Source organism: Salmo trutta, chromosome 8 (assembly GCF_901001165.1).
Source record: "Salmo trutta chromosome 8, fSalTru1.1, whole genome shotgun sequence".
Taxonomy (NCBI): Eukaryota; Metazoa; Chordata; class Actinopteri; order Salmoniformes; family Salmonidae; genus Salmo; species Salmo trutta.
Window position 1 is genome coordinate 29,870,885 of NC_042964.1, and position 12,064 is coordinate 29,882,948.

The window sequence follows — 12,064 nt, forward strand, 5'->3', positions numbered from 1 at the left end:
ATGGTGTTTATACTTGCATACTATTGTTTCTACAGGTGAACGTGGTACCTTCAGGCGTTTGGAAATTGCTCCCAAGGATGAACCAGACTTGTGGAGGTCTACAAATTTTTTTCTCAGGTCTTGGCGGATTTCTTTTGATATTCCCATGATGTCAAGTAAAGAGGCACTGAGTTTGAAGGTAAGCCTTGAAATACATCCACAGGTACACCTCCAATTGACTCAAATTATGTCAATTAGCCTATCATAATCTTCTAAAGCCATGACATCATTTTCTGGAATTTTCCAAGCTGTTTAAAGGCACAGTCAACTTAGTGTATGTAAACTTCTGACCCACTGGAATTGTGATACAGTGAGTTATAAGTGAAATAATCTGTCTGTAAATAATTGTTGGAAAAGTTACTTGTGTCATGCACAAAGATGTCCTAACCGACTTGCCAAAACTATAGTTTGTTAACAAGAAATTTGTGGTGGTTGAAAAACGAGTTTTAATGACTCCAACATAAGTGTATGTAAATTTCCGACTTCAACTATATATATTTTTTTATTTCACCTTTATTTAAAATAAAGTCCTACTGTGTGCAATCTTAGTGTCACATGATCTCAGTATATATACACCTGTTCTGAAAGGCCCCAGAGTCTGCAACACCACTAAGCAAGGGGCACCACCAAGCAAGCGGCACCATGAAGACCAAGGAGCTCTCCAAACTGGTCAGGGACAAAGTTGTGGAGAAGAACAGATCAGGGTTGGGTTATAAAAAATGATCCAACATTTTGAACATCCCACGGAGCACCATTAAATCTAATATACATTTTTTTAAAGAATATGGCACCACAACAAACCTGCCAAGAGAGGGCTGCCCACCAAAACTCACAGACCAGGCAAGGAGGGCATTAATCAGAGAGGCAACAAAGAGAGCAAAGATAACCCTGAAGGAGCTGCAAAGCTTCACAGCGGAGATTGGCATATCTGTCCATAGGACCAGTTTAAGCCGTACACTCCACAGTGCTGGGCTTTACGGAAGAGTGGCCAGAAAAAAGCCATTGCTTAAAGAAAAAAATAAGCAAACATGTTTGGTGTTTGCCAAAAGGCATCTGGGAGACTCCCCAAATATAATGGAAGAAGGTACTCTGGTCAGATGAGACTAAAACGTTGCTTTTTGGCCATCAAAGAAAACGCTATGTCTGGCGCAAACCCAACACCTCTCATCACCCCGAGAACACCATGGGGATGTTTTTCATCGGCAGGGACTGGGAAACTGGTCAGAATTGAAGGAATGATGGATGGAGCTAAATACAGGGAAATGCTTGAGGGAAACCTGTTTCAGTCTTCCAGAGATTTGAGACTGGGACGGAGGTTCACCTTCCAGCAGGACAATGACCCTAAGCATACTGCTAAAGCAACACTTGAGTGGTTTAAGGGGAAACATTTAAATGTCTTGGAACGGCCTGGTCAAAGCCCAGACCTCAATCCAATTGAGAATCTGTGGTATGAATTACAGCAGAACCCATCCAACTTGAAGGAGCTGGAGCAGTTTTGCCTTGAAGAATGGGCAAAATCTTAGTGGCTAGATGTGCCAAGCTCATAGAAACATACCCCAAGATACGTGCAGCTGTAATTGCTGCCAAAGGTGGCTCTACAAAGTGTTGACTTTGGGAGGGTGAATAGTTATGCAGGCTCAAGTTCTGTTTTTTGTCTTATTTCTCGTTTGTTTCACAATAAAAAACCTTTTGCATCTTCAAAGTGGTAAGCATGTTGTGTAAATCAAATGATACAAACCCCTCCAAAAATCAATTTTAATTCCAGGTTGTATGGCAACAAAATAGGAAAAATTCCAAGGGGGTGTGAATATTTTCACATGCTACTGTATAGGAAATAGAGAAAGAGTTTTACACAGACAGATATACACACACACACAAACACACACACACACACACACACACACACAGTAAAATTCTCCAAGTTGTATGTCACCCACTTTGCCTCTTTCTCCATGGCAAAGACATTATCGCAAGCTCTCTTTTGTACCTACATGTACCATATAGCTCGAGTAGAAACTCCTCATTGTACTTTGCTCTAATCAAATTAATACTGTTATGAGGCACGACTCCTCCGAACATCACACCGAACCTCAAGGATACGGGAAAGATTATTGAAATTCAATCAGATGTAATTAAATATTTATAACCGTCTTGACAATTGCAGGATACACGGGCACATCACACATCACACACAAATTAAAAACACACAGATCCTTTCAGGAAAGTCACTTCTCATTAGTTTCTTTAGAAAACTTCTTTGTCAACAACAGCTGTATTAATCTCCAGCTGGAGTTGGTGGAACAGGCTGATCCAGGCAGTCAGGATTAGGAAGGAACGTCAGTCAGCCAGCCAGCTAGTCAGACTGGTCCCAGTCAGTCAGTTAATGAAAGTCAGTCAGTCGGACTGAACAGCAGAGAACCAAGTGTGGATAAGAGAAGTTCAGCATCTGGATCTGAACAGATGTGAATCCGGACAAGTTGGGGGTTAATCTGGAAGGTGTAGGCCTTCACTCAGAGCCCAACACAAGACCTCTGAAGCCTCTGTGAAGGCTTGGATTTGTGTCTTTCATGGAATCAGAGCACCTTGGACAGCACCATCTAATGTAGTGGGTGTTTGGTTATGTGGTGCTGACCAGGGTACTGATATCTCTTTTGATGTGTTTTCACTTGCATTAGATCCGTAGCCCTTTGCAGGGTAACCCTTTGTAAATTCTTCAACATCATAATCTTGTAGGTCATTAAATATTGACCAGGTGTACTATTGTGCATATGTACTGTATATTCTTGTATAACTATGGAATCCCTTCCACCATAATACATACAGCCAGCAGCATACACACAGAGTCAGTCAACTTCTACTATTTCGGTCCTAACTGTCACTGAGCAAATGCCTTTATCAACTCTGCATCAATACATTCATATTCATATGTTATTGTAATCAAATCCCAGTGAGACTGTCTATAAATAATTTGATTTGGTTTACTTATGTATATCAGGTGTTTACCTATTAGATATGTATGAGGAACTTACATGTGGACAATTAGACACTGTAAAGTAGATGGTCTAGAAGAAAATAAAAACAATTTCAGGCTGTCAGTTTTTGGCATATAGGAAAGAACAATTAAATAAACGTAATACAAAATAAGATATGATAAATCTTACTTGAATAAATTGGATGACTTTGAATATCAAAGCGTCTATATTAGCTAGTGATGGTTATTTCATGTATTTATTCTTAAAATATTTAAGGATTAAAAAAAAGTAGCTAATTTAAATTATTCTAAAACTTTTGCCGCAATGCCTCCCTTCTTCACGTGTCATCATCATTTTCGTCACTCAGGACTGGAGCTCAGCATTGTGCGACAAACACAAGCACAAAAATAAAGTTAGACATTATAGAGAAATTAGTCAGTATTCCACACCTTTTACAATGCAATACTGCCGTAATCAGCAGGTTCCTAAGGCTGCTCATTGACTAAAGTCACAAAATCTCTGTCTGTGATTAGCTCAATTCATGTTGTAATGTCATTTTTCATGTTTTTGATAGATAGTGACTCATGCCGGAATTCAATCAATTGCAGATAAAGGGAAACAGCATTGTGGGTTCAGTCAGATTGTATATGCTGTGTCAGTTGTTAACCATATTAAAACCATACACAGCAAGACTCTCACAGACATCTGTAAAATATTACCATTAAATATTTAAAACATATTCTGAGTGAACTCAAGTGCATTTCTTTCCTTTATCTGTGATTGATAGATTGGGAGATTAGAGGTATGAGGAGAGAAGCTAGAGAAGCATGAGAACAGAAAAAGAGCAGGACAAACCAGCGTCAGAGAGCTTGTTTTTCACGTTCTATGGCTGCCATTTTGTGACCAGATTATTCATGTCGAATAAGGTTCTCTACAAAGGTACAACATATAAAACTGTTAAATATATACGTTTTAGGCCTTTCAAAATACATTTAATGAAATTTTCCATTTCCCCGCCCACCAGCCGCAATCAGAAATGACAGTTTCAATATTCTCTTTTTTGCCTCAATGATGATCAGTAGTTTTACTCTTTTACCGTTTTACCAACCATGCTTATTGCAATGTGTCCCAATTTGTAGCTAATGAAAAATGCAAATCAGACTTTTTTTATACACAGATATGTTTACCTATATCTCCAGTTTCAAAATACAGTGGTGGGTTTAGTCAGAGAAAAAAATGTTTTTACAGGTAACTCCTTTGATTGTATACATGTCCCACTAGACTATAGTCTATGTTCGAAATGACATAAAGCCCAACATCTACAGCTATGAGGGCAGTCATTGTGGTGTAGCGAGAAAAACAAGTATCCATTTCTCTTTCCCAATCTGGTCCATCTAGTCTTACAATAAACTGTTATTTTTTCCTCTTTGGTCTATAAAAATATGGAGAGTGCCAAAGTTGTACTACTCCAGCAGAAGTTATATTCACAGCAGAGCACAAGGCGAGCAGTAGGATCTGGTCCAGTCTGGTCCATAGTCTGGATAGATCCAGTCCAACGTTTGGTCCAGTCCATAGTCTGGCGTTAGGTCAGACACATCAGAGAGCCTCGGGCCTGGTTCACAATAATCCTGTTCTTTGGGACACGTAACTCTCTCCCATTACAGTCTAACAGAAGCAGGTGAGGTTGAAGTAGTGGGAGTCCTCTGTCCACTGAAAATTAGCAGACATTAGCTGAACTGTACAGTAGTTGATCCAAAATGGCTCCATAGTTACCACTCTCTCCCTCTCTGGACAAGGCGCTGCCGGACACCTGACCTCCATGGCACTAGAGGATTCTGCTCATTTACAAAGCAGACGGACAGTAATAGGAGCAAGCAGACGGGACATGTTGATCCAATGACAGACAGTGGGTTATCTACAGCAGATGGTCATTGGTTGGTCGGAGCCGCAGACGGGTAGAGCAAGGAGTCAGGGCACAGGAAACTTCTCCAGAGTCAAAGATGAGACTTCGCTCTCGACTTCCCCAAAGTTCCCTCAAACCCTCCAGTATTGGCCGTGGTTGACTGTGTTTAAGAGACCTGCGGATCAATGAGAACACAAGTTCTGTCAGAGTACAGGATAATCAATGCTAGCTAATGACAAAAAATCCTTAAAAAATGCTAAGTTGCTAACACTTCAAAACATGCTAAAGAAATCAATGCTTGTAGTAGAAGTTGCCCAGGCCATAACCACAGACAGATCTAGGATTAAATTTCCAAATGCCAAATCTCAATGTTGACATTGAAGGGGGTGAAGAATACCTTGGACTAGTTGTTAGGGTCAACATCTACCTACTCCGCAATGATTGTCCCTAGATGAACGTTGTACTTTCACTCCCATTATTCACCTAATAGATACTGTATGTGGAACTTCTTCAAATGTCTACAACTCTGATAGGAAGTTATGGAGAAATTAGACAGTCCCATACTAATCACTGTCAACAGCAGTTTGCTTTGGCATCCAAATATTGTGAATTCTACTGGAGCATTAAACCCAATAACAAAACAAGTATTGCAGTGCAGAACTGTAAAACAACTAATCAGCCTCACAGAAGAAATCTGGAAAGAAAAAAAAAAAGTGTAGTTCGTCGTCACGTAATCTGGCCTATGTGTGGTCTCCAGCCAACTTGATAAAGGCATTGATGCCTTCCAAGATTGCTGGGGCAGCTTAATTTATAATAATGAACTCTTGACAATTACACAGAGTGCAAATTGCCAAGAAAGGGGGCAGGTGTTAGATTAAAACTGGGGAAATCTGGGGATAAAAACACCAGGAACAGAGCAATCAGCAACTAAATGAACCTGCATCATTTAACAGGATAATGTCACAGTGTAGTGTAGTCAGTGGCTGCAGGGGAGACGGTATGGAGGGAATGACCCAAGAGTATCCGGGCTAAGAAGAGGGGCATGTCTCCCACTAATACGACCAGTGCAGCACCAGCCAACCTGGCAATTAGCACCATTAGAGATTTTGAACTGCTGCAGCGTCATTATGGCAGTGACAGTCATGCTGCCCTCTAGTGGTAGAGATTACACTGACTGCATTACAGTAACACAGTGGATGGAATAGGCAGCAAAAGTGATGGTATGAAATGGAAATTAAGCATTCATTTGTTTTTTGTTCATTTGTTTGTTAGTTCGATTGATCGCTCGTTAATTAATTAATCAATCCATCCACTCATTCAATACAGGCTAATGGAAAAAACATGGCAGCTAAAGGTCGACCGATTAATCTGCTTAATTAGGGCCGATTTCAAGTTTTCATAACAATCGGTAATCTGCATTTTGGATGCCGACTATGGCCGATTACATTGCAATTCACAAGGAGACTGCGAGTGCAGCATCAAAAGGACCTTGTGGCTGCAAGGAGCCAAGGTAAGTTGCTAGCTAGCATTTAACTTATCTTATAAAAAACAATCAATCTTCACAATCACTAGTTAACTACACATGGTTTATGATATTACTAGGTTAACTAACTTGTCCTGCGTTGCATATAATCAAAGCGGTGCCTGTTAATTTATCATCGAATCACAGCCTGCTTCAACTTCGCCAAACGGGTGATGATTTAACCTGTTGGGGGTTGGGGGCAGTATTTACACGGCCGGATAAAAAACGTACCCGATTTAATCTGGTTATTACTACTGCCAAGAAACTAGAATATGCATATAATTATTGGCTTTGGATGGAAAACACCCTAAAGTTTCTAAAACTGTTTGAATGGTGTCTGTGAGTATAACAGAACTCATATGGCAGGCAAAAACCTGAGAAGATTCCTTACAGGAAGTGGCCTGTCTGACCATTCCTTGAGCTTCTTGCCTCTGTTTATTGAAGACTGAGGATCTTTGCTGTAATGTGACACTTCCTACGGCTCCCATAGGCTCTCAGAAGGCGGGAAAAAGCTGAATGATGTCATTCCAGCCCCAGGCTGAAACACATTTGCGCTTTTGGCAAGTGGCCGATCAGAGGACAATGGGCTGTTTAAATTGATTTTAAACAGCGGTTGACATGCTTCGAAGTACGGTAATGGAATATTTAGAAATGTTTTGTCACGAAATGCGTCGTGCTCGTCACCCTTCTTTACCCTTTCGGATAGTGTCTTGAACGCACGAACAAAACGCCGCTGTTTGGATATAACTATGGATTATTTGGGACCAAACCAACATTTGTTATTGAAGTAGAAGTCCTGGGAGTGCATTCTGACGAAGAACACCAAAGGTAATAACATTTTTCTTATAGTAAATCTGACTTTGGTGAATGCTAAACTTGCTGGGTGTCTAAATAGCTAGCCCTGTGATGCCGGGCTATCTACTTAGAATATTGCAAAATGTGCTTTCCCCGAAAAGCTATTTTAAAATCGGACATATCGAGTGCATAGAGGAGTTCTGTATCTATAATTCTTAAAATAATTGTTATGCTTTTTGTGAACGTTTATCGTGAGTAATTTAGTAAATTTTTTGTAAATTCACCGGAAGTTTGCGGGGGGTATGCTTGTTCTGAACGTCACATGCTAATGTAAAAAGCTGGTTTTTGATATAAATATGAACTTGATTGAACAAACCATGCATGTATTGTATAACATAATGTCCTAGGTGTGTCATCTGATGAAGATCATCAAAGGTTAGTGCTGCATTTAGCTGTCTTCTGGGTTTTTGTGACATTATATGCTAGCTTGAAAAATGGGTGTCTGATTATTTCTGGCTGGGTACTCTGCTGACATAATCTAATGTTTTGCTTTCGTTGTAAAGCCTTTTTGAAATCGGACAGTGTGGTTAGATTAACGAGAGTCGTGTCTTTAAAATGCTGTAAAATAGTCATATGTTTGAGAAATTGAAGTAATAGCATTTCTAAGGTATTTGAATAACGCGCCACAGGATTCCACTGGCTGTTACGTAGGTGGTACGATTTCGTCCCGCCGACCCTAGAGAGGTTAACAAAAGCACATTCGCGAAAAAAGCACAATCGTTGCACAAATGTACCTAATCATAAACATCAATGCCTTACATAAAATCAATACACAGAAGTATATATTTTTTAAATCTACTTATTTAGTTAACCTCTGGATGGGCTCTGTCCGACATCCAGCAAAAAATCCTATCGCCATTAGCATAACGAAATTTAATATATATATTTTTTCAAATATAGGACTATGGTTATATCGTTTTATAGATACACCTCTCCTGAATCAAACCACGTTGTCCAATTTCAAAAAGGCTTTACAGCAAAAGCAAAACATTAGATTATGTTAGTGGAGTATATCGTAAAAGTAGCCACATAGCCATTTTCCGACCAACCACATGCATCACAAATAACCAAAAAAGAGCTAAATGCAGCACTAACCTTTGACAATCTTCATCAGATGACACTCCTAGGACATCATGTTACACAATACATGCATTCTTTTGTTCGATAAAGTTCATATTTATATATAAAAACAGCATTTTACATCGGCACGTGACGTTGACTAACTATTTTCCCTCAAATGCATCTGGTGAAAGAGTGCTACAATTTACTAAATTACTATTCGAAAACATTTTTAAAATGTAATATTGTCATTCTAAGATTTATAGATGAATATCTCTTGAAAGCACCTGTAATGCCAGATTTAAAAATAACTTTACTGGGTAATCACACTTTGCGATAAAAGGGGATGCGATACTCAGAAAAATAGGCTACCGTTACAGGTCAGCGCCATCTTGTAACAATCGCATATCAAATCTACTCTTGTATACTATTGTCAATAATCCCTTACCTTTGATTATCTTCATCAGAAAGCACTTACAGGAATCCCAGGTCCACAACAAATGTATTTTCGTTCGAAAAAGTTAATCCTTTATGTTCCAATAGCTTGTTCTTGTTAGCGCGTTCTGAAGGCTGCTCCAAAAGTTCCGTCGTGCGCAGGACTCCTCTTTCAATAAAATGCATTTTTTTTTATTTAGGTTCGTTCAAACATGTCAAACATTGTATAACATAAATCTTTAGGGCCTTTTTCAACCAGAGCTCCAATAGGGTTTGGCCGGCCAGGGTGTCCTTGTCCCATCGTGATGTAGCGACTCCTGTGGCGGGCCGGGCGCTTGCACGCTGACACGGTCTCCAGATGTACAGTGTTTTCTCCTACACATTGGTGCGGCTGGACTTTGCCTCTCCTGAGTCCGTACAGGAGTTGCAGCGATGGGACAAGACTAACAACCAATTGGGGAGAAAAAGGGGAAATAAAATGTTAAATAAATAAAAAAACATAAATAATAAAAAAAATCCAATAAAATGAATAATTTGTTAGGACATGACAGAACTTCTGGGAAATTTTGAATTCAGGCTGTAAAACAACAAAATGTGGAATAAGTCAAGGGGTATGAATACTTTCTGAAGACACTGTAGTTAGTCTCCTCACACTGTTTCTAACCCTGACAGTCATTATGAATGCAGGTTACAGATGAATAACAATTCCATCTGTTGGATATCCTAACGTTGGCTGGATTCCAATAACAATTACAAATCACTTTGCAAGCCAGCATAATTGAAGGTAGGATTGCAAAATTCTCGTAAATTTCCTCGGCTTTCCAGAAATCCCGGGTTGGAACATACCTGGAAATGGGAGGGAATAAAAGGAAATCCTTCAACCATGAAATCCTTCAACCAAACTTACTTGCCAGGTCTGATTGTGGACTGTAAAGATATGAGTTTCAGGCCACCGTGTTAGGGTAAGGCTAGGCCTCAAAATAAGGCCTTATGCAATACACTACCATTCAAAAGTTTGGGGTCACTTAGAAATGTCCTTGTTTTTGAAAGAAAAGGACATTTTTTGTCCATTAAAATAACATCAAATTGATCATAAATACAGTGAAGGCATTGTTAATGTTGTAAATAACTACTGTAGCTGGAAACGGCTATTTTTTTAATGGAATATCTACATAGGGTACAGAGGCCCATTATCAGCAACCATCACTCCAATGTTCCAATGGCACGTTGTGTTAGATAATCCAAGTTTATAATGTTAAAAGGCTAATTTATCATTAGAAAACCATTTTGCAATTATGTTAGCACAGCTGAAAACTGTTGTGCTGATTGAAGAAGCAGCACAACTGGCCTTCTTTAGACTAGTTGAGTATCTGGAGGATCAGAATTTGTGGGTTCGATTACAAGCTCAAAATGGCCAGAAACAAAGAACTTTCTTCTGAAACTCATCAGTCTATTCTTGTTCTGAGAAATTATGGCTATTCCATGCGAGAAATTGCCAAGAAACTGAAGATCTCATACAACGCTGTGTACTCCTCCCTTCACAGAACAGCACAAACTGGCTCTAACCAGAATAGGATGAGGAGTGGGAGGCCCTGGTGCACAACTGAGCAAGAGGACAAGTACATCAGAGTGTCTAGTTTGAGAAACAGACCCCTCACAAGTCCTCAACTGGCAGCTTCATTACATAGTAGCTGCAAAACACCAGTCTCAACGTCAACAGTGAAGAGGCGACTCTGGGATGCTGGCCTTCTAGGCAGAGGTCCTCTGTCCAGTGTCTGTGTTTTTTTGCCCATCTTAATATTTTATTTTTATTGGCCAGTCTGAGATATGGCTTTTTCTATGCAACTCTGCCTAGAAGGACAGCATCCCGGAGTCGCCTCTTCACTGTTGACGTTTAGACAGGTGTTTTGCGGTTACTATGTAATGAAGCTGCTGTGTGTGTGTGGTGTATCGTTCAATCCTCTGTGTGGATACAAGGCTCTGTAATGAGTTTAATACTTTAAAAACAACATATAAGGCATGTCAATATATTGGTATAGAACTCAATGGCTCTTCCTAATGCTATACACATGGATTTTGTGTTGTTGCAAAACTGACTCTGGGGGCCTTTGAGCTCAAGGCGTGGAGTTTCTACACTTCCATAGAAATAGAATTGCAACACTAATATACAATATCATATTATTACCAGTGTATCTTAGTGCACACTTGTCAACATCATGCTGCAATAATATTACTCTGACAGAATCATAAAAACAACATCGGTTAGGTTAGATGTTTGTTTTCCCATTATGTTTTGATGCCGATTCCTGTGTTGATGGATTCATTCTGTACCTTGCTTTGTGGATAATGCCCAGCATGGTTTAGAATTGGTTGTTCATGTTCATGGACCGGTGGTGGTGGATGGTGGGGACTCCAGTCACGTCATAGAGCCTGGAGGGAAATCAGAGGTTACCACAGTTGACCAATAGAATTAGAGCAATATGCACTACAGGTCAAACGCCTACTGTGCAACTACCGTAAATAATAATACAGTAACACAAAAATCAATGTGAGATCTCTCTACAAGTTTTCCAAACCATAAAATACTTTTCAAAATGGAGGTGGTGATGTGTGTGTGAGAGAGAGAGTGTATGTGTCTCTTTCTAGCTAATGGTTTGAAGTGTGCATGGCAGTCTCAGACTAGGGAGGAAGGCTTGGCAGTGGTGGCTAATGGTTTGCAGCGGCTGAGTCTGTTTGCATGGCAGTCGGAGCATCTGTCCTCTCTGCGGTGATTCTGTTAAAGCCTCAACTGGATGTGTTCTGCACGGCATGCCAGCCATGTGTGTGTGTTCTGTCGTACCAGCTGGGCCCAAAGGGATCAATTACACAGCAACGCAAGGCAGGCTGTATCGTATCAAATCCTGCACCACACCACCGGGAATCTCTCCAGTACCCACAGCACTATACAGCCTCTCTAATGAGTTAGCTAGGACTGGGACTATGGATAATCCAAATCCAAGGGATGTTACACACTCTGTTCAACACAGTCATACAGTACAAATACACTCTTAGAAAAAAGAGAGCACTTTTCTAAGGTGGTAGTGTGTGCAAATATAAACCCAAAAAATTTATTCCCATTCAAAATCATATTTTCCCTAACCTAACCCTAACTCTAAACCCAAAACGCTAACCATAAAACTAAACCTAACTCCTAAATCTGATCCTTAACCCTAACTCTAACCCTCATTGTAACCCTAAAAAATGATTTTCCCTTGTGAGGTCCGTGCGAAATGTCACATT

General features: G+C 39.9%; 1 protein-coding gene across 5 annotated transcripts in view; it reads right to left on the bottom strand.

Moving 5' to 3' along the window:
- Positions 1-2,160: 2,160 nt before the first annotated feature.
- LOC115198646 (chemokine-like protein TAFA-5) overlaps positions 2,161-12,064 on the bottom strand; it is a 191,140-nt gene continuing 181,236 nt past the window's right edge. For 3 of the 5 annotated variants that reach the window (XR_003879273.1, XM_029760746.1, XM_029760743.1), the window contains 2 exons: positions 11,117-11,215; positions 2,161-5,089 (listed from right to left, as the gene is read on the bottom strand). Coding sequence is in view for 2 of the 5 variants with exons in the window: in XM_029760746.1 (XP_029616606.1) it covers positions 11,207-11,215 (9 nt within the window). In the remaining 3 variants the exon portion in view is untranslated. Of the gene's footprint in view, positions 5,090-9,063; positions 9,229-11,116; positions 11,216-12,064 lie in introns of those variants that run through there. The other 2 variants (XM_029760747.1, XM_029760744.1) reach the window with 1 other exon arrangement.